Below are 22,754 nucleotides of genomic sequence, written 5' to 3' on the forward strand. Positions count from 1 at the left end.
GCACGTAATGGCATATACAACTGAGTTGTCCGAAACGGGCCCGATCTCTAGGCAGCGCATACTTGAGTTTTTGTTAAGTGTAATAAGACCCGCTGCTATGACCTAACAGAGATCAACTTAACGAGCTTGATTTAGTATTTTTGGCTTCTTCTTCTATTGACACACATTTTTGTCATTCTTTCTGGTTCTTGATTTTTGCTGTACAATTTTGAAGATTTTTAGTAAATTAGGGTTTTGTAGGGGTGATAATGGAGGAAATTACCGAGAAGGAACCTATACGTGTGGCATCTGATGAAGTATCAACCCAATTCAAAACCCTAATCAACAATGACGATATTGATTCTCTGAAACAATCACAAAATCTCATGTATATATACGTCTTCTCTTTTCTTTCAATTTCTATTGAAGGGTTTCATTTCAGAATCATCTACTTTGATGTTCAGAGTCATAACCTTTTTTTCTTTTATTTCATTGCAGATTGGGAAGGCTACAAGACAGTAATGCAATACTATCACATTTTAATGATTATTCAGAGCGTTGCTTTGCTCAAGTTGCTCCTGATTTCAATAGGAATACACGGCTCTTAAGCTCCATGAAGGCTGATCTTGATTACATATTTCTCAAGCTAAGGTACTGCAACCCCTCTACTACCGTTTTCTAGTCCCATTTCCAGAAATTGGGTTATTGATTACTTTTATATGTGAAGTTGTTTGTTGCAAGAACGGAATGGTGGATATTGTTGTTTGCCATCACAATGGAAGTAACCACCACTTCATTAGGGAGTCGATAAATCTAGCGTTCTCTAGAATTTAACTAAGATTGTTTTTGCAGTTGCTGTTTCTAGACTGTTCATTTGTTATCTAGATAGAGGGGATTGGCTCAAGTAAGTGATAGTGTGAGAAAGTGTGCTTGCATAATTAGGAAAATTTGAGTTGTTAGCACATTAACCCCATGATATTGTTGGCAAGAAAGACCTTGTCCTCTCTATGTCAGATTGAGAGAATCATCTCACCTTCCACTGGCCACGACACTCCCATAACCCCGCCACTAAAGATGCTTCCCTAAAAAAATGCTCACCTGTATCAACTCACTTGGCTGGAAATTCCGTCTCTTTTTTAGTTTACTCTTATAGGAACTATTTTGATCCATGCATGATTGTGAATAAGTTTAACACCAACAGTTCAATAATCCCACTTATTAAGTTATCTAGTAGCATTAGTAAAGGTGTCCGTTGATTGTGAGATGAACTGAATGTTGTTTGTTAATTAGATTGTAAAGAGTATCTGGTTTAATAAGTAGCATAACTTATATACTTTCAAGGCATGCATTATTTTACTCATTCAGTCTATTTTCGACCTTCGATATCAGATCAGGGCTGTCTGGGATCACCAATTAGTGCATCATTGAGTTGGTAAAATTAGTCTGATAAGTTGCATCATTGTAGTTCTGTAGTTTTGTTCTGCACCAGGTAACCGGCCGACTTCATCGGGGAGTCGATGAATCTAGTGTCCTCTAGAAATGCCTTTTAACTAGAAAATGTTTATGCAACTACTGCTTCTAGAATGTTCATTTATAATCTAGATTGTGGGAAGTAGTTCAAGAAGTGATAGTGTGAGAAAATGTACTTGTAGGGAGTCTGTTCAGTGCTAGCTGAAGTGAGTGTTGGATGTTAAGTAGGTTGCAATGAGTGTTCTGTTCCAGTGAGCAGTAAAGTCGTATACTTTCGAGGCATACATTCTTATACTCTTTCAATCTATTCTCGAAATTTTGGTACCAGTTCAGTACCGTCCGGAATCACCAATTTCTGCTATAGTATGATAGGTTTTTTTGTCGTCTTAATAATGATTTAACTCTATTCTCCCAAAGCAAAGCACGTCGTAGTTGATCCACTTAGAATTATGTATCTTACCAACAAACTATAGAACTAACAGAGTCAAATCAGCATCACATACAACGGTTGCAAAGTACTCACACTAACCTCCCTCGCTTTGGGTTACTTCACTTCAGGGAGGAAGTCCCCAAAGCCACGGTAAAAGATAAAGAAACGAAGTTATAGTTAGAGAAACAACTAGATAACTTGGGGCAATGTCACATCTCTTACATGCTTGCTTTCCGTAGGGCGTTTATGGCAAAGCTCGCTTTGTTCTTCTTTTTTTCAATATATATGCAAGAGCAAATGGCTTGGTTGAGTTCGTAAGTTCGGCTATCTAAAATAAAAAGAATTGTTTAAAATGATACATTTTTGTACTTGGTAGTGAGTACATGGTTAAGTTGTAACCATGTCTCATCTCATGTCATCACCATCTTCAGTATTCCGCTATTTGGAATAACAACATGACTCATTCTGTAGCTAGTGCCAACTGATTGAGATTCCGAATGCCTGGCTAGGCAAAATCCCTTGTGATTCGTTTTCCTAATCCATCTTATCGTTGACATCTTTTCCTTAAAAACCTACATTGGGCGTTTTAACATTATGTTTGTTGATTTATATTTTGTACAGAAGTATGAAGGGGAAAATTGTAGCTACCTATCCTGATGCGTTTCCGGATGGTTCCGCAACTAAAATCTTAGATGAAAGACCAGATTTAGAAAGACCTCAGTGATAAACCGTCTTTCTGAGAACTGCTAAAGGTAATCCATGTCTCCTTCTCTATTATTGAAGGTACCTGTGGAACTAGTGTCAATTATGTTGAAACCACTAATCCTATGTTAGAAAGGCCACATCGTCAAGCCAAAAGAAATTTTGCACAGCCCCAACATCACCCAAGCTTACTAATTTTCATTAGTCCTGTATGATATTATTCTGCTTGTAGATGTCCTAGTTAGGGAGATTTTACATGTACACTTTTGAAGTTTTAAGACAATACATTAGTAAAACCCAACCATTTATTACCATGCGGACAATAACAATGTTGTTAAGTTCACCCGTAAGTGAGCGAGAAAAATTAAAATCCAGCAAGTGTTGGTTTGGCGGTTCAACATCCATGTCTGTAGGCCCTTATAATAAGGGATCCTTACTTTTGAGTCCTCATTGTTATATGGATTGAGGTTTGTTAGTTTGCATAGAGTTCAAATCTGCTTTATTTTTGTGTACGTACAGTTGAAGTATCAGTCTTGCATTTGATGGCAGTATGCTGCTAATGCGTCAAAAATGACTGAACAAAACATAGACTTACGGAATGATAATCGAAGCAACTTGGTGACAGTCAGAAGAATTTTAGTTATATTGCCAAGGATGCCTAGTTCTAAACTCCTACTTCATTAGCACTACCATACAGATAAACTGTTCCACGCCCTTAAATTTCTCATTTTTCATCTCACTAATATTCTGTTTTTTTACTCCTTGTTGGCCTGCAGCAGCAAAGACATCGTTTTCTAGCAGATTATGTGAAGTGAAATGTGCATAAGATTCTTCTGCTTGGTTCCTAAGGAGTTTTCGTGGATCCACCTTTGGAAAAGCAAATTACAGCTTGGAATAGATTATTGTTCTCTAGTTATTCATTTAATGTCCTTAAATTGGATAGAATCATGTAAGAATTTCTGTAAATTAGTAACATAAACAAAAGGATATATAACGAGACAATGTAACTCATTTCTTGATTGTTTGGCTTGTGGGGAATCTTGGGATGTATTTTTCACTTCCTTGAATACTTTATATGTATGACAGTTTGTAGGATGTGCTTGCATTTTTACATTGAAGATGCCAAAAATGATGTAATTGTAATTTGAGTGCAGTAAAATCGCCTTTGTTGTTTCTGGAAAGAAAGGAATTTGAAATGGAAAATCAGACGAGTCTTTTTTTCTTCCAGTAATTTTTTCAAACATCTCTGCAAGACAAAATAAGGTTCTTAGAGTTTTCATTTTTTTTTTGTTGTTGCTGCTGCAATATCGTAAATTTGGTTGATATAATCTGTGTCTCTAAATAAACATAGATAGATAATGGGATAATGTTGTGTAATGTGATACCCATTATCATGATTGCACCAATAGTCCACGAACACGTGTCACTTACAGAACCACCTCTGGACCTTTCAATATTTTGTCATGTCATCCAATCTAAAATGAGTGTAACCCAATAAATCAATACAACAAGCTGAGTTCAGAGAGACTGAGAAACAAGAAAAATGGCAGGATCAGTAGTGATGTCTTCTTTGAGTTTGAAGCCAACAACTCCATTCCAAGAGAAAGTTGCAAGCAGTATTCAAGGCCTTCCATCCCTAGCAAGGTCTTCCACTTCACTCAGAATTTCTGCCAATCAAGTGAAGAAGATCAAGACTGACACACCATATGGTTGGTTACATTTCACACTTCCTCCTATGATTTTGTTCATATTTATCTTTTGTGTTTTGCTAAACTTTAGAACTTAGAATTAATCCATGCATGCTTAAGTTTTAGATTACTGAGAAAAGCGCAATTAAAGTAGTGAAGCAGATCTTGCACAGCTTATGCTAGCCATTGAATCACTTCAAAAATGAACAGTGCGCAGCAGAAGAAGAAATCATGTTCTGACAGTAAAATTCGTGGTAGGCCTAATAGAGGTGAATAAGCTAAGGCCTCATGATACTAGTGACCACTGACTCAGATAGCGGCTGACGAATTTATTATCGCCTGTAAATTAACAAGTATCGAAGCATGTCTAAATATATATATATATATGGCCTTATTCTTTTAGTTTGAAGGCATACACTACTAAGACCACAATATGTATGATAGATCCCATGGGTTTGCCGGTATATTGAAACTCCTGCACCAATTATATTTTTCTGCACAGGGGTTGATTAATTTTGAACAATGAAATTGTAGGAACTGGCGGTGGCATGAACTTGAGGGGTGGTGTTGATGCATCTGGAAGAAAGCCCAAGGTTTGATTCCACCTCCAAATTATTGTAATATTTAGTATTATTCCAGTTCAATTCACTAAGAAATATATCCATATACACTACCATTCATATGATTTTTCATCGGTGAATCAGGGAAAGGGTGTCTACCAATACACCGACAAATATGGTGCTAACGTCGATGGATACAGGTGTGTAGTGTTCCAAGGAACTCACTTGGTTTATCTTAATTCATAGTGTTTGACCTGTGAGCTAACTAAGGATAACAGGAGTAACTTGACCAATGTTTATGTTGTTGCAGTCCAATCTACACCCCAGAGGAATGGTCCGAAAGTGGTGATAGGTACGCTGGAGGTAAGAAAACGGGAATGAAAAATTTCAGTCATCCTCCCCCTGCTAACTTAGTCTAATGTGATGAGTCCAATGGTTTCTGATATGCAAGAGTGTTGCTGTTGTTGCAGGTGTAACTGGTCTAGCAATCTGGGCAGTAACTCTAGGTGCTATTCTACTTGGAGGAGCTCTCCTTGTTTACAACACCAGTGCTCTATCTTCTTAGATGTCAATCAAATTGTTGTAATCCCATGTGGTAGTTTCTGTGTATGTTTTCAACAAGATTTCCTAAGTAAATGGTTGTCTAATACTCTCTTGTACGCCCAAAATTATTTCGTAATTGTTATGAATTTGGTTGATGATATAGTACCACAATTCTGTAATATGTTGATTCTGCAAGTCATGTAGCCATTACTGTTTCCTGACATGGTTGGGGATTAAATGGTTCCAAATCCAAAGCTGAATGAAAAAAATTGAAAAACACATGTGGTTCATCAATATCATGGTCTCAAAAAGATGATAATTTGTTGCAAGAGAGGTTCCTTTGACATCTATAAAATAAAAATCTATACTGTGAATATCATGAATTTAGCAATGTGCACTTCTCGTGCTTAAGGATCATTTGTGATCTCTTCCAGGTAGTAGAATTTGGAAGCGCAACAACTTTATCATTCTTCTAGATATTCACCAGCATTTTGAAGACCATTTCTATGGATCTGTTTTTCTTGTAAAGGGATGAATTGAGAAGTGAACATAGTAGTCCTTGAAAGCTAGTACCATGGTTCGTATTCCCACATAGGAAAAACGCAAGACAGAACCCACAACCAAAATTCATTGAGAAAGTGTACCCGAAACCTGTGCAGGTTGACAAGATCGTCACTGTGCCTGGGCCGTCTTGTTTTTTCTATTGTTTATTATAGAGTAAAACTGCCAAAAGTTAAGAACTATGATTTTAGGCATACCAAAAACTTTCAAGGCATACAAAATAGTTTTCCCATCCTAGGTGACCTTATAAGGGGTGTCTATTGAGTAGTTCAATTACCTATATACTCTTGAACCTAAAATCAAAAAATAAACTATCCTAAACATCTCTTCTTCTTCCTCCAGCTAAACCACCTTCTTTTTCTCTCGGATTATTTTTTTCATCACTGTAATTAATTATCGATTCGTGAAATTTCGATCATCAGTTAAATTGAACTATATAATAGATCGTACAAAGAAAAAAGCAAACGTCAGGTGTTCTAAATCCTCTTCCAATCCATGAATTAAAGAAGAATAATCAATTGAAGATGAAGGTATAAAAACTATAATTGAACCAGAAATTGAATCGGAAATTCAACCATTTGAAGCTCCAAATACTGAAATGAGGATAAGAAGGTATTCCCTACAAACCCAATCTTTTATTTGTTGTTTTTCATGGATTGAATGGGTTAAATTGCTAAAAACTTAGGGTTTTTGACGATTACAGTAGCGGGTTCGGCTGATAATTGAGTTGAGTTTTGAGCCGAACTGTTCTTGAAATTTTACCCTGAAAGTGTCTATGAACAGTTCGGCTAAACCGTAAATGTCAATTTTTAGCCGAACCCCAAAATGTGTATTGAATACGTCCCAGAACAATGTCAGGTTCGGCTAATACCTTGCAAACCTTCCCGGCCGAACCTGAGAAGTGAAATTTACCCCAGGTAGTTATCAGGTTCGGCTGACTCGATTATATCACTTTCAAGCCGAACCTCTCTCTGTAAACACTTCGAAAATATTGATTTGCAAGCTCTAGGTTCGGCTAGCTCGTGTTGTTGAGTTATCAGCCGAACCTTCTCTTTGGACACTCAAGTTTTTCGATCTTGTTTTGGCCATGACTTTTTCGTCCGATGTCGGAATGACCTCATTCTTTTTGCGTTGTGTTTTTCTTTTCATTCTCTTGAAGTTGAAGATAAGATCTAACTGATTTTAATGAGTTTAATATGGACCCTGGTATCCAATATTCTTATCCAACGTTGAAGATAAGATCTAATTCATTATCCGATATTGATCTTCTTTGTTCATGGACTTATTCTTGAGGTTGAAAACGATCTTGAAAGAGCAATTTCTTTTCTTCATCTTCGTCCTATTCTTTCTCCCGGTCTTCCCAACGTATACAGTACCCTTTTTAACCTTGCTAGCGCCGGTTCCACTACGCTCACAAATCATTTCAAACCGATCCCATCAGCTTTGTTGTCCTTTAACTAGTACACAATTTTATCTTCATCGCGTGTTCCTCAAGCCAATCCAGAACTTCTGGTTTAGTTTTCCATATCTACGTTCATTCCAAAACAAGTAATTTGTAAGAAAAACTTTGGAATATTCCGACAACATTAAGGTAAACAAAAGGTTCTTACATACCAAATCATTTTGGAAGTGATCCTTTGGTATCCTCGTGAATTATGTCTACTGGATCAGGTTGATTTTCCATGGGTCCAAGCACGATCTACAAAGAATATCACAAGGTTAAACACTAGAAAGGGAATATAATAACAAGGTTCGGCGCATTCGATAATCACATTATGTGCCGAACTATAAACATTTACAGGTTTCGGCTTATACGATATCCTCAATATGTGCCGAACCACGAACAATATTTTAACCCAAAAATTAACAAATTTATATTCGGCTCAGACGATAATCATATTATGTGCCGAACCTTGAACATAAGAGGTTTCGGCTGATACGATATTCTCCATATGTGCCGAACTAGTAACAATATTTCAACCCAGAAATTAAAAAATTATGTTCGGCACATACAATTTTGGATATATAAGCCGAATTAGTAATGATTCTATTCCGGGCTATTCAGGATGTTGTTCGGCTTACTATGAAACTTTCATATAAGCCGAACTAGTGTCTAGCAAAAGGGTTGGAATCGGAAATTATAGGTTCGGCGCATGCAGTAAACAAATTCAGTAAGCCGAACCGTTCATCAATTGGTAGATTCAGCTCATAGATGTGAGCCGAACCTCAACCTGTTTCGCCGAACCATGATTCAAAAAACCTAACTTTTGATAATTGAGAGCTATAGAAATGAGATTAAGTATAGGATATAATTGACCTGTGTATTAGAAGCATTGGGTTCCTCATCAATGTCTTCATCATCAGGATTTGGCTCATAAAAATCATCATCTTGAGTTTGTGTTTGAGTTTGAGCTTGAGTTTGAGTGGGTGTAAAATCATTCTCATAATCTAAGAAATCAGCCATTTCTGGATCATTGTTGTAGTTGATATGTATTTTCCTAGGTTTTTTAGATGAATGATGACCCTCCTCATCCTCCATTAAATCAAGAATTAGAATTTTCTCCTTTTCTCCTTCTTTTTCTCTCCTTCTTAACCAAACCAAAACTTTGATTTTTTTTTTCCTCAAATTTTTCATCTAACTCTTATAATTCTGAAAATTATTTTAATCACTAAACAAAATATTTAATCACTAATCAAAATTATTAACACTAATACGTAAAGGGCAGATTTGCCATCAAAAAAAATTTAGGTTAAGGGGTTATCTGATTTTGCTATTTCACAACCTTTTTTGTCTTCATTCAGTATGCCTCGGAAGATTTTGGTATGCCCAATATTATGGTTCAAAGTTAATAACCTTGGAACCAAATTTTTTTTTATCAATTTAGGGAAGTTATTAATCTAGCCAGAATTTAACTTGTACAAGCCTAGTTTGACTAGAGAACTTTATTACTATAGCTCGTTCTACTGTATTTCTTTTTAAGGAACCTAAGAACAAATATCGCAAAGTGGGACTCAGTGACTCAGGTGATAACTTCCAGCACGCCTAGCAAATTCAAAATAGCTAATTGATAATTTCGGAGAAAAAAAATTTATTAGCAGGCCTCACAGATTCAAATAGCTAATTCAGCGAGGAAAAACTGCCAATAGCGAAAAAGATGAAATGTTACAAAGCTCCATACTTGGAGCTCCGCTATAGCAAAAGAACAGTGGTATATACGAATGACATACAAAACCAGCTCTCATCATTGAAAACAATAAATAGTGGAAGTCGCATAATAACAAGTTAGGGAAGAAAACTTTAAGAAATTACAATTCATAGAGAAAAACTTCAACAGTTGTTGTGTATTTTAATTCTGCTAAATGGGGGGGATGTAGACGATGATTCTGACTCATTTCTTACCACCCCCAGAGACGTTGAACTTGAAGAAAATAACATCTCCATCCTGGACAACATAAGTTTTTCCTTCTTGCCTATACTTCCCAGCAGCCTGTATAAAATAATTAACAGTACCCATTAAAATGAAATGACAATTCATATAAAATAAGAAAATAAAAAGGAAGGAGAATGGTGGATTGATACAAGGGCATTTTAAGTGGCAATGGCGAAATTTATCAAAGCTAGAATACGGTGGTTGAGTAACATGCCAATCTAGTTTAATTAAAAAAACATATTAAACTCATAGATTGCACCAACTTTTGGACGTACTCGGGCTACCTAAGTACAGGTTGAGTCGGATTTCAGGCCACTGGCTACCTCGAGATCTGACTTAAAGTGGTGTATTGGACATGATGGTCTCACTAATATGCACACTTTAACACTTGAAATTTTTAACAGGTCAATTTTGAAGCATAAAGAATAATAGAGCTCTAGAGTCTAGCCTCTACAACTCTTATCCCACATTGCTGCAACAAGTGAGAAGCAAACAAAAGTGAAAAGGCTATTTACACAATCTAGCAGCGGAAAACTACAACATACCTTAACAGCTGACTCGGAACCATGCTCCTTAAGATCCTCAAATTTCATGACCTGAAAATAATGCAAGTTAACCATTCAGTAATCCACAGAAGGTCCAGCAAGTCAGATTCAAAAATTGTTTAGCTTCCAGACAAGTAACGAGATACAAAGGGCTAAGAGTGGAAGTGGAACTGATGATCATCGGGCTCACAAAATTCAGTGTGCCACTAAGAGAGAGAAGCTCTCGAATACTAAGAAATAAATGCCTTCAGAAAGGTGGTAGAGGTTAAAAGCCATTCAGTGAGTAGATAAGAATTCTCCAGGAAATTGAAACAGAAACAACCAGGGAAATCCATTCCACATATTCCTAGTTCATGTGCATATTAAAATATACAAGACTAAAAAGAAAATCTGTAGGCAAAACCAGAGTAACGAAGATGCAAGTTGAAAATTACCTCAGCACATATAAAACCTCTCTCAAAATCTGTATGGATGGCACCTGCTGCTTGAGGAGCCTTTGATTGTCGTCTAATCTGCCAACACTTGACCTGCATACAAATTCATCAAAGGATGGTCAATACAGTATATATTATTCCCAAATTTAATCTCTATAAGTAAATCTCCAATAAGGCAACAACAATTTTGATTCAAAGAAAATTATATAATTACTCCTGCAAAGTCAGACCTCCGTACTACAAATGATTGTTACTCTCAACTAGTTTTAAAAAAATTATGTACTATATATAAATATTTACTTCAGGTTCTTCGCATTTATGGGTGTAAGTGAGGTAAAGAAAAACTCCATCTAATGCATTGTGCTTGTAGTTCATGATACAAGTCATATGAACTAGTCACGAGCTGTCAATTACTAAAGATGGTTCTCACCATGAGGGAACACTAACTGACTGATACCTCAAATGCCAGAACAAGTGAAGATCAAGTCCAATCAGCAATTTATCCATTAGTTTTGAAATAGGAAAATCGACCATATATTTCCTAGGAGGAAGATGGCTATGTAATAGCTAGTGTAAACTCCAAGAACCTTAAGAGGCAGCTTTTAAAGTCATAAAGAGCTGACGGCCAGATATTTGTTTCATGTGGTGAAAAATTGTGTAGTTCAATTTTGACATCAATTACCTGAGGCAACATTAGAACAGATATGCACAGAAGATAATAGCAGACCCATAATTTAATAGGTGACTTAATGAATATAAAGTAAAGAAAGATGACGAAACATAATTACCTCATCAGGGCCGGCTGTGAAGAAATAGATGAGATTAATTGCAGAAAATCCGGTCTTTATAATCTTTGGAAGTGCACTGTAGTAATAAATATTTCCACAAAATTCAGAGTTTAATTGTATTGCAAGAAATAAATAAGAATATGCAATTATAATTTAATGTTTTCTTTCCAGCAGAACTATTTCTCAGTATTCTTACATTAAGTCTGCATAATACTGCCGCTAAGAACAGGAAACTGTGGCTACTCACAAAAGTTGCTAGGATGTTATCAATTTTGAATTTTCAAGGTTTACATGCATTGAACATGGTTTAACTTTATGGACCACTCTACTCTATTCCTCCATATGTCAGAGATTTGACTCACCTCACAAGCTTGTTCTCCTCACAATATTTTGCAGCTTCATCCTCTGGCATGTCAGCAAGATTCTTCTCTAAAACACAGCTGAATGGAAGTATTGGCTCAGCCCCATGCTCTTGCACCCTGAAATATTATCAGACAAGTGTTAGTTCCCACAACAGAAGCGAGATTTTATTCCAATGTTTTCATATATAAACCAAGATTCTGGCAGCTTTTTATATACATAATACACTTTTCTTAAGTGGAGAACTTGAAAGCTATTCCTTGAAGAAAAAAGAAAGAACACCAAACAACAGTTTCTGCAGGATGTACAACAGATATGCACCATAACTGAAGCTGAAAAAAATATTAACAAAAAACACCCAACATACCAAGCATGTATCTTTGGAAGAAATTTGTTCTTCTTCCTTTGATAGTCTCTCTCGTTCATGTTGACCTGTAAAAGACTCAAAGGAGCATTGCTTAATCATTTAATAACTTAAATCCAGCTATAAAACACATAGGTATAAGTAGTTTCAGCTCCAAATAACATAAACAAACAAGATAAACACTATGTACAGCATCACTATGGAATTGAGTTTCAGCTGCGACAACAGTGTCAAAGGACTCCGATCGACTTGTTATCACAGAGGGATTTATTCTATATCGCAATACCGCTCCCACATCTAATGACATCTTTATATGTTACACCATGAAAATAATTTTTCTCAGTCTCAATAAGCTTGATCCAAATCTGAAATACTAAACGCAGGATTCTGGATAGCTGCCTTTTATATGGGCCTTTGAGGTGATAGTTCAACAAAAAATTAAGCAAAAATTAAGCAAATGTAGCAGTTCTTTGGGTGCATGCTTTATATTATTTACTAGAAGTGTGACATACAACCTATCGTACTTCACCCCTTCTAAGTATTCTTAATTAAAAGCTCACATCAAACCAAGACTGAAAGAAGGTCCTGATGAAATATAACAAGATACGTCTAGAGAAGCCGCTTCCCTAAAGGGTGTGATGCCAATGTTTATGGAAAGAATTCCTAGTTCGCTATAAAAGCATACATACCAAGTAGACAACAGGTTTGGCAGTAAGTAATTGTAATGGATTCAGAATTTCAATTTCTGCAGCTTTCCAATCTCCAAGACGGACGTCTTTTCCCTCCTGAAGCCATGCTTTGACCTGTGGGAGGACATACATAGTGCTCTATCTTATCTTGCCAGCATAGTCAAATATAAAGATTGAAGATTATACTAGCGACGAGACTCAAACCTTCTCACAGCATTCATGTTCTACTTTCAACTGTTTGTCATTGCTCCTTTTCATGCTCTTATCAAGATCTTCAAGTTTCCTCGTCATGAATTCAATATCCTATGATTAAAAAAAGCTCGTCAGAGTGATATTCAGAACAGGTGCACGTCTATTATAATACAGCTGTGATACACACACAACGGTTTTACACCGTGAAATGCACAACGAGGGCAATGGACGGTCCCGATGCGCGTGCTTAGCATCGGGATAGGTGCGGGCAGAAGTGGTCCCCACCAGCCCCTCTCACATGCAATGCTTCGGTGCGCCCCGCGGTGTAAAATCACGGTGTGTTAATCATTTCTGATTATAATATTCACCCAGATAACTACTGTGAAGCAAGTACAAAAATGAAAACAACAAAGAGAAATATCACAGCTATTCAGGCTGAGAAACAGAAATGGATCAATCCACCTTGAATCTGCATTTCTCAGTAGGTGCAGAATGATACAAGCGGTTAGTCTATGCAAGATAATAAAATTGAAATCGAGACTTTTTCACTTATAAACCCATTTATGTTCCTCAAGGATTTCATGTTAGCTCTGTCTCCTTAACTAATCGAGTAAAAGACTGAAACTTCACAACTTGTAACATTCACATCATGATATCAGAGCTCAATATCAAGGTTACCAAGGATTAGACATCCAAATAGGACAAATATTTAGCTTACTCTCTGTATATTATTAAAACATAAGGGAAAGAATTCCTTATGTAAGGACACCTTGTTTTCAAAATTTGATGTGCCAACTCCTGTGTCCCACACCCCATACAGTTTTTGGACACAGACTTGTACCCGTCGCCAACTATCTATTCAAAGCACAGATGCCACTATCATTCTAAACTGCAAGAGTATACTACCTTCAGACGCAATTCCGCAGATATAGTCTCCAAATCTCGTACTGGATCGACAATATCATCGACATGAATGATATCCGAATCTTCAAATGCTCCTAGAGAAATTTACCATTATAGTTAGAGAGGGAGGGGGAAAGAGAAACTACTAACAACTATAAACAAGCTGACGATGAAAACTATGGAGGAGCGAGAGCACTTTATGCCTGTATTCCATCTGGCCACTGACATGTGGATAGGTCAGCAGCCACTACTTGCATAGGATTTTTAGGTCTAGTATATCATTTGTTATACAGCCATACAGAAGAAAAACAAAGACTTACTTAACACGTGGAAAATTCCATCAACAGCACGAATGTGAGACAAAAAATTGTTCCCTAATCCCTCTCCTTCATGAGCTCCACGAACAAGTCCAGCTATATCATGGATTTCCAAGAAAGCTGATACCTGTTATTGAACACCAGCAATATATATTTGAGCTCAGAAATAGAATTATAATCCAGTGAAGGCGCGTGTAGCCACACTGCCACAGCCAAACCAACTTGAAACATTAAACTTCTGAACATTTTTCAGATAATTCAGTCACGCACCTCACTCTTTGGCTTGAATGTTTGACAAAGCCATTCAAACCGCTCATCAGGGATGTTGACCCTGGCCTCATTTGGCTCTATGGTACAGAAGGGAAAGTTCTCTGCTGGTATAGCTAACTTTGTAAGGGTGTTGAAAAGGGTTGACTTGCCAACATTCGGTAACCCAACCTGCAAAATACATTCAAATTAGTTTAGCACAAAATGTATGTTCTAGCGATTCTACTAGCTCGCAAAGTTTGTTCTGGATTTGCAATATATGAACTGAAGAAAAACAGCAAGCCGACAAATAGACACTGCTATTGACTAATTTAATCCACTAAACAGCCTATAAAGAACATCAAAATACAGGAATCAGATGCAAAAAATTTCACAAAATATAAATTATAGAGAACGTTATTAGCGTTTCAGGACAATCACAAAGCAGCGCAGAAGATTTCTTTTATTTGCGCAGCCAGTTTACTTTCATCTTGAGGTCAGAAAAGGAGGTGATAGTCTTTTTCAGTTACTTGGGCATAGTGACGAGAACCAAACTTGACCTAAAAAGCTTTTTGTCAATCCGCTTATTAAGAGCGTAGAGTAATATCCACATTTACCTAAAATTTTATACTGCACTCTATACCTACAAGAATTAGATAATTTTACAAAACATGATATCCGCATCCTACCATACTTGTGTGGTTTTTATCAAATTCCGTGAGCAGCCTCTCACTGTTAGTGACATCCTTACCAACAACAACACACTGTACATGTTATAGAAACTTTCATTTAACATTTGGGTTGAATTCAGTAATCATCATTCAACTCTCTCCAACAATATTCTGCTTCTTTAAAAAAGGAACTTCACTAATTATCAAAAGGGCCAAGTGGACCTAGATCCTTGAACTTCACACGAGTGAGACGAAGCCTAGTTAAGAGTTTCCAAATTACTTTGACCCAAACACAGAAGTACTTCTAATCAAAATGTCATTTCCTCATGGTTGGAGACATAAATCGTAAACAATCGCTTCTAGTAGATATTAAAACACTAAAGTATTACAACATCGGTTACATTAGTAATCAAGAAATGGCCAAATATTCACTATAAATCCAATAAATAAATATTTATTTCATCAAACCAATCAAAATAAAGTTGTAAAAATCTGTAGATTCAAGAAAAAGCTTCTTACGATTCCAATTTTGAGATGAGATGAGAATCGACCCATAATGGGTCTCTCAGTGGGTACATCCTTCGATTTAGAGGCCTTTGGAGGCATTATTATTAACGATGATGAAACTAGGGTTTAAAGGTAAAGTTAAGGGGTTTTCTTCTTTCTACACAGAAATTGTGAGCTCTCGATGTGTAGAGAGAGATGGTGGTGATGAAGCCGGACCTTTTGCTTATATACTTAACCCTAAAATGTCCTTCACCCGAATCCAGCCCGCGTTACCTTAACGCTTTAATTTTCTACCAAGGGCTATCCAAAACAACCGTTTTTTTTTTTTTTTTTGGACTACTCAAAAATTGAGGGGACTATTTTGTGATAGGAATGTCTACCCTATACTTATAAGGAATGTCCTAAAGTGTGAAATGACTAATTTACCCTTCACATATATATATAATCACCTCCTCGCATCACCACCACCTATATATATATAACCACCTCCTCCCATCACCACCGCCGCTCACCACCACCGACCACCTCAAATCACCACCACCGCCACCTCTATATATAGCTTAATTTAAATCATTAACAAAATAAATTCAAAATTATAACAAGCCCGTTACTTTTCATTCGTTTTCCGTCAAAAAAATGAGAAGTAATCATCAAAATGAGTTGAAAATGGAAGTTACAGAGAGAAGTTCGGCTAGGTATTATGTGAAAAAATTTGTCGAACTAGCCGAACTCAACTTTAATAGAGGTTTTTGTTTTCAGAGAAAAATTCGGTTAGGACGAAAAAAAATGTCCAAGCCGGACTTATAGTTCGGTTACGTCGCAAAAAGTTCGGTTACGCCAGAAAAAGTTCGGTTACATTGCAATTTTTTTCTCCTAACCGAACTTTTCTCTGAAAAACCTGCATATTAAGTTCGGTTACGTCGCAATTTTTTTTCCTAGATGAACTCCTAGTTCGGTTACGTCGCAATTTTCTTCTCCTAATCGAACTTTTCTCTGAAAGAAAAAACTCCACTAAAGCTGAGTTCAGCTACCTGTGTTTTCAGAAATATTAGCCGAACTACACTTACAGATAGAGTTGCACATGAGCCGGTACAGTACGGTTTTCTGTTAGAACCGGTACCTATACATGGAGTTGACCGGTTCCTATATTTGAGGACCGGTATCTGAACCTGTAATACCGGTCCGGTTCTACTCCGATACCGATTTTTTACCTGAATTTTAAAACACACAGTAATACAGTAAAAGTCTAAGACTAAGTGGCTAACAACAAACCCAAGTACCCAACATATAAAAACGAAGGTTCAAAATTACAAAGGTTTAAAACAACATCACAATATCACACACTTAAGTTGAAAGTTCAACATTACAAGTTTGAAACATAATAATAAAAACAAGAAATGAAATGCAATCCTTGTAAAGGACGGGGGACTTCTCAAACAATGACACTGGTTGCACACTGCCATGGAGTTTACTTCAAGCTTTTTTTAGCAGAGAACCCATTTAGAACCTCAAAGGCCTGCAAGAGAACATATGCAGCATATTAGTTTCTCTACGTAATTTTGTTTGACAATACTCTAACATAAACTACATAACCCAAGCACAAGGTTGTATGACATGAGCAGTAGATACAATAAACTACACAGGGTATATCTAATAAACTACACAAAACTCAAATTCAGAAATTCTTAAGGTGCAATCCTAAAGAAGTACTCATATTGTTGATAAGGAAACATGACTGCACCATAATATATGTCAGAGCAGGCACTGATTCAGCCCCAAAGTCTACTTGCACTAGACAGAGTTAAGAAGAAAAAAAATGAAGAACAATTCAAACATACAACCCTTTGTGTGTTTCTATCCAATTGGAACAACAAATTAACACAACATTATGTCAGCTTAATTCCCCTAAATCATTCATTGATTACCTTAAAATTTGTTTTGTTTATTTCCAATCATACAAATTGATATCAAACAGACAAAATTAGAGGAACAAATTAACACAAAATCAAACTAATTTTATGATTTATGTATAATAACACCATAAATCATCATCAACAAGAACAGCTAAACAAACAAGCTAGGGTTTAATCACAAGTCTTGTAAATCTTACATGGGTGATAAAAACCCTAATTCAATCTCAAATCAAACACTAATTTACACGATTATAAACCCATTTCCCAGTAACGCACGATTCAAATTTCAAACCCTAGTTTAATCCATGAGAGAGTTACAAGTAACTTACAAATCTAAGAAATAGAAGAAAGTAGAAGAAGAAGAATTACCAGTACTGGTGGTGAATCAGAGTTCAGAGATGGTGAAGAAGAAGAAGAAGAAGAAGAAGCGAATGTATTCCTTAACAAATCGATGATGGTGGTGAATGGTGATAGTCTGGTGAGATGGTCGACTGCTGCTCTTGAAAAAAAAAACTGAAATTAAATATCTTCTCAATAAAGAATTAGAGATAGTCCTAAACCTAGGAGGGACGGTCAGGATGTAGATTTGCCAAAAATATCTAGGGCTATCATTAACCGGGACATATGGTCCGGGACAGGCCGGGTCTCCCCCCAGAACCAGTACCAGTACCGGCCTACTCCGGTTCTCACCTTTAGGAACCGGTACATGTACCGGTAACTCCGGGTCCGGTTCGGTTCAAGTCCGGTTTTTTCGATTCCGGACCGGTACAGCTAAAATCGACCGGGTCTTGTAGATGAGTTCGGCTACCTGTTTTTCAGATGTCGTAGCCGAACTTTTTTAACCAAACCGAAATCAGTTTGTAAATTGTTCATTTTTAGGAATGTTTTGGCCAATTCAAGCATCATTAACTAAATTTGAAGTATCCGTGAGTACCCAAAACATCATATTCTTGTTGTGGCTCTTAAAGAAAAAGATCTTAACTTTTTTTCTTCCAAAACCCTCATCTTCATTATCATCTTCATCTTCTTCTTCTTCCTCTCAATAATTCTTCTTTTGAAAAAAATCAACTTATTAATTTAATCTCACTAATCATTAATTAACTCACTAATCATTACACTAATTTAATTACCAAGGAAAAGTTTGGTATTAAAAAAGAACTTAGATAAGGGGTGACTCATTATTACTTCTAATATCCATCTCAAAAAATGGAGAGTAATCTCCCACCATTTTTGAGTAGTCTCCAAAAAACTGTTCATCCAAAAGGGTTGCTCAAATGAGCATATTTGCCCGTTTTGCTAGGACGAACACTTGGGATCGAGTCAGCCGATCCAATAAATCCCATCTTGTTTTTGTGGGTGGGTTTCCTATCCGTACGCTAAAGAATTGGATGCGAGTGCAACTTGTGGAATCTAACAGATTTATTTTGGATTGGGTATGGATATTGTTTTCCAAATCCGTCAGACACACATACCTGTTGTTACAATATTATTTACATATGATGCACCTGCTGAATCGGGAAATTACACTGTAATTAGAGTTTTTTCCCCAAATAAACTTCACTGGCTTGTAGTCTCAGATATAACACAATCTGCAGGAAGATGATGTTTTGAGTTTATAAATTTCTCTATAGTGGATTGGCAAAGATTGGTGGCAATTACCAAAGGGTAGTTCAATTGTAGATTAACATGCCTTCCTTGTTAGTTCATATGGAGTTTCCATATCATTGTTATTCCCTTCATTTCAAAATAATAGACTTGTTTCATATTTAGTTTAGAGGATATTACATATTTAGTTTGTTTTTCTTTTTTGGCTTTTTTGCTTAAGTCCCTCTCGTTTAGGGGTTTGTTTCTGCCGAGTGAACCAAAAAATTGGGCATTTATTTTGGATATTTTCCATTATCCTATGTTTAATTAATTTAATTGTAAGCAGGAAAATAAAGGTGGCATAACTTTCATACCACATCATTCCTGTTATATTTTTTTTTTTGCTTTTATAATGAAGTTTTGTTAAGATGAAGGTTGGTTTTCAGAAGATTAACCATTTGGCATGAAGCTTTGCTGAATCACTTTCATAAAGCTGTTAAGGAAAAACACCTAAAGAGCTGAAAGGAATCCAATCATCTGCACACACACACCAAAAAAATAAAATAAAATTATATGCAATTTTTGTTTGGATTACAAATTTAATGAGGTTGTCTTCAACAACATTACTAAGAATTCTACTAAATATTTCTATAAAAAAAAAGGTATGGTGAGAGGAAATTTCCTTCAGTGAGGCCTCTCCTTAAAGATAAAAAGTTATAATGGTGCTCCATTGAGAAGTCTTTAACGAAGAAATTTTGTATTCTATGTCTATTGAGTCTTTTGCATTAAAAAGTGATATCAGTTTCCTTAGAGCATTGGAGATTTTTGCACGACAGAGTTAATTGGAGATTTTTGAATTATTGCCTTGGAGCATTTGGTATCATAGGTAAAAGTCACGAACTTATTATGAAAAGTATTCCAACCGCCACTTTGTGTATCTGTTAGAGCATTTCTCGGTCGAACTTACAAGTGTTGCTATCTCAAGCTTGTTGTCAAATTTAGTTGTCAAAACTATATCTTGATTTCTAGTCTACAATTAGTTAAACCTCGGTCTAGGATAGAGGTAGTTAAGAAACGAACCAATCATCATTTGCGTTCTACCATTTGAAGGCGAAGATGAACCGAAGATTTTGGAGAACTTCATCAACAAAAGGTAAGTGAAGACTGAACCACCGATTTCTCAAGATATATTCACTTTTCTATCCTTGAGACGTTTATCGCATAACTAATTAGACTAGCTTATATAGACAAGAATTTCGAGTCGAGAACCAATTATTTAGTTTACGAATTTCTCGAAATATAATGACTAAGCTTAATGTACATTTGTTCATACTTGATCAATTTCGGTGGAGAACAATTTATTGTTCATAACCAAAATCATGATTCAAGTTTATCATTCAAAAATAGCATGGAACAGTGATATGTGTCATTGATGTTATTCGGGAATGTTTCGAATTGATTTAGAGAAATATATAACTACTATATTTGGAATACAAGACAGTGTTATCAGTCTTACAAACTGAGATAACTGTTATATGTGTGAAGCCGTATTACATGTACACGTACACGTAGCAGAGTAGCTATATATCGACTTACAAATTTGTGTGATACGTGTTGATACATGAAAAATATTACCCCTTAGCTGGGCTAATATGCCCTTGAAAGGGAGACAAACCCAACATGAGACATGGGGACTAAAGCCCAAGTCCACCAAGAAAGTATCCATAAGATAGAAAGGACAAGGGAGGAATTAAAAGGAAATGATGAGGTTTTATTAGAGAATGAATGGCATTAGTAGTAATTAAAGGAGTTTAGGACACATGACATGATGTTATGGAAGGAAGGGGATTTTGGAAAGTCTATATAAAGAAAGACAAGGTATAACGGAAAGACAACTCTCTCTCTCTTACTATTCTTGGAATAGTGAGGTCACTTGGATAGCTAGGACGGGTAGAACCTCAAACCTAAATTCACCCTTCAACATTTGGCGACCACACCCGGAGGCTCGTGCCTAGCTAACCATGACACACTTAGGAGGCGCTAGCTCAGGCGCAACGGAGAGTCCACTGAACATCCCTCCGCTCAACATAGAATGCGATAGAGTAGGGATAGTCTCCAATCCCATCACACAAGTAAGTAGGCCAGACGATGTGCGCGAGAAGGATAAGCGGCAGGAAGTCGAGGAAACACCACTCGTTCAGCCTTCCCTCAAAGAGATGCAGAAGGAGTTGGAAGACCACGTACGCATAGAGCAAGAGTTGAGAAAACTCATCAAGGTGGCACATGCTGAGAAGAATGCTAAAGAGGTAGCAGAAGTTACAAAAGAAAAGGAAGAACCTGTAGCCATGACGCAAGAAGCGATGGCTAAGTACTTGGAGATGAACTATAGAGTTGTCAAACAAGATAATTACGATTTCATGGCTAGCCTTTACTCCTCGGAAATCACAGAGTATCAATACCCGGAAGATTATACTTCACCAAAGTTCAAAGTCTACAACGGGAAAGGAAATGTGAGGGAACACCTTAGCCGATTTCTGTCTACCATGAACGATCGTGCAACCAACGAAAACTGTGTCTGAGGGAGTTTCCAAAGTCACTAACTGATATAGCATTTACCTGGTACGACAACCTAAAGTCAGGAAGTATTAGCTCATGGTCAACTATATTCACTCTCTTCCTAAGAAAGTTCTATTCAGCAAAAATAAAGGTTACGACTATAAATCTGAGCAAATGCAACCAGCGCCCAGGCGAGGAAATAGGAAAATATATCACCAGGTTCCGACTACTCACTCTAGATTTCCATGAGGATGTTAAGGAAGAAGCGCTAGTAGAAATATGTGTACGGGGAATGACTCAATCCTTTAGGAAAAGCCTGGTCAATTTTCGCTTCCCAACGTTCGTTGAGCTAGAAGAAGCGGCGGCAAGAATCGCTGATTGTGTTGAAGAACACAACTCAGATTATATCTGGCGCAACACAGTTTGCACCGTATTAACTGTACCAAGAAACACACGCGCCAATAATAACCGAGAAGGCTGGGGCACCCAATCATTTCCTCTGCCCCTACCTTGCATCAAGGAACAAATCGTAGGTCTGTTGGAGTAGTGGATAGCAAATCAAGAAACTCAACTGCCGCCAAAAAAGACAGACCCCAATACCATTGACAAAAACGATGCTAGGTACTGTCACTTCCACCGAAAGATACAACACCCTACAATCAACTGCTACAATCTGCGAAGATAGGCGAGATTGAGATGGGCAACTCGGAGAATGGGAAGGCGGCCCAACACCAAGTCATGATGCTCTCCCATGATCCAAGCGGGGATGTTTAGAGGCCTTGGGAAAATAACTAGGAGGCATGTGAAGCCGAGGCGGAGAACCCAGCATTCGCGAATACAGAGGGCGTAGCTAGTCAGTTTGCAAAAACAGTGTTGGATCAACAGTTCTTTGACACCCTTGGTTTCAGTGAAAATCAGATCAAAGAAGCATACAAGGCTGTAGCGGCTATTACAGCAGGAAAACCCTGTGGTATCCTCCCCAAAGAGGCGATCGTGTTCACAGACGAAGATATCTGCTACCCAGGGGAACACCTTAGACCCTTATACTTGACGTTGTACATTAACAAGCAACGGCTAAAGAGAGCTTTTATATATGGAGGCGCGTCCCTAAACCTAATCTCTATGCATACACTGGACATTCTAGGTATACAAAGGTCCGCAATCAGAATGCGAGTGTTTGAGGGTGAAAACCGTTTCTGCTGATTGTGGTAATTTTGGGTGTGTGGATGAGACGAATCTAAACCCTAAACAATATATTGTACGGGAGTACTTTTGATTCGAGAGATCAATCTATACAATCATGGCCTAAACCAATAAATGG

General features: G+C 37.0%; 3 protein-coding genes across 4 annotated transcripts; 2 read left to right on the forward strand and 1 right to left on the reverse strand.

Annotated features, from left to right (window-relative positions):
- Positions 1-20: 20 nt before the first annotated feature.
- Positions 21-3,808, forward strand: LOC113325786 (kxDL motif-containing protein 1-like). 2 transcript variants are annotated; one of them, XM_026573678.1, is made up of 4 exons: positions 21-367; positions 478-630; positions 2,501-2,631; positions 3,361-3,808. In XM_026573678.1, the coding sequence occupies exons 1-3, from the start codon at positions 249-251 to the stop codon at positions 2,601-2,603; spliced, it is 375 nt and encodes a 124-aa protein (XP_026429463.1). In that variant the 5' UTR covers positions 21-248; the 3' UTR covers positions 2,604-2,631; positions 3,361-3,808. The 2 variants fall into 2 exon arrangements, with proteins under 2 accessions (XP_026429463.1, XP_026429462.1); XM_026573677.1 differs by having other exon boundaries at positions 28-367; positions 3,358-3,808.
- Positions 3,809-4,055: 247 nt separating this feature from the next.
- On the forward strand, positions 4,056-5,651 carry LOC113279037 (photosystem II 10 kDa polypeptide, chloroplastic-like). Its single transcript, XM_026527756.1, has 5 exons — positions 4,056-4,290; positions 4,804-4,862; positions 4,974-5,029; positions 5,140-5,192; positions 5,300-5,651. The coding sequence occupies exons 1-5, from the start codon at positions 4,125-4,127 to the stop codon at positions 5,392-5,394; spliced, it is 429 nt and encodes a 142-aa protein (XP_026383541.1). The 5' UTR covers positions 4,056-4,124; the 3' UTR covers positions 5,395-5,651.
- Positions 5,652-9,052: 3,401 nt separating this feature from the next.
- Positions 9,053-15,585, reverse strand: LOC113279044 (obg-like ATPase 1). Its single transcript, XM_026527762.1, has 12 exons — positions 15,393-15,585; positions 14,227-14,394; positions 13,960-14,083; positions 13,643-13,734; positions 12,749-12,847; positions 12,545-12,658; positions 11,859-11,923; positions 11,494-11,610; positions 11,132-11,207; positions 10,344-10,436; positions 9,910-9,960; positions 9,053-9,421 (listed from the first exon to the last, which is right to left on the reverse strand). Exons 1-12 carry the CDS (start codon positions 15,477-15,479, stop codon positions 9,323-9,325), a joined length of 1,185 nt encoding a protein of 394 aa, XP_026383547.1. The 5' UTR covers positions 15,480-15,585; the 3' UTR covers positions 9,053-9,322.
- Positions 15,586-22,754: the final 7,169 nt, after the last annotated feature.

The sequence above is a fragment of the Papaver somniferum genome, chromosome 1, assembly GCF_003573695.1.
Source record: "Papaver somniferum cultivar HN1 chromosome 1, ASM357369v1, whole genome shotgun sequence".
Taxonomy (NCBI): Eukaryota; Viridiplantae; Streptophyta; class Magnoliopsida; order Ranunculales; family Papaveraceae; genus Papaver; species Papaver somniferum.

What these genes read in the sequence shown, in the direction of transcription:
- LOC113325786 (XM_026573678.1), top strand. Translation starts at nt 249, where the DNA reads ATGGAGGAAATTACCGAGAAGGAACCTATACGTGTGGCATCTGATGAA. An exon ending in AAACAATCACAAAATCTCAT is followed by an intron (nt 368 to 477) that starts GTATATATACGT and finishes ATTTCATTGCAG; the next exon opens with ATTGGGAAGGCTACAAGACA. An exon ending in TACATATTTCTCAAGCTAAG is followed by an intron (nt 631 to 2,500) that starts GTACTGCAACCC and finishes TATTTTGTACAG; the next exon opens with AAGTATGAAGGGGAAAATTG.
- LOC113279044 (XM_026527762.1), bottom strand. Translation starts at nt 15,479, where the DNA reads ATGCCTCCAAAGGCCTCTAAATCGAAGGATGTACCCACTGAGAGACCC. An exon ending in CTTCCAAAGATACATGCTTG is followed by an intron (nt 11,611 to 11,858) that starts GTATGTTGGGTG and finishes ATAATATTTCAG; the next exon opens with GGTGCAAGAGCATGGGGCTG. An exon ending in TCACAGCCGGCCCTGATGAG is followed by an intron (nt 10,437 to 11,131) that starts GTAATTATGTTT and finishes ATTTGTATGCAG; the next exon opens with GTCAAGTGTTGGCAGATTAG.
- LOC113279037 (XM_026527756.1), top strand. Translation starts at nt 4,125, where the DNA reads ATGGCAGGATCAGTAGTGATGTCTTCTTTGAGTTTGAAGCCAACAACT. An exon ending in CAAGACTGACACACCATATG is followed by an intron (nt 4,291 to 4,803) that starts GTTGGTTACATT and finishes ATGAAATTGTAG; the next exon opens with GAACTGGCGGTGGCATGAAC. An exon ending in GCTAACGTCGATGGATACAG is followed by an intron (nt 5,030 to 5,139) that starts GTGTGTAGTGTT and finishes ATGTTGTTGCAG; the next exon opens with TCCAATCTACACCCCAGAGG.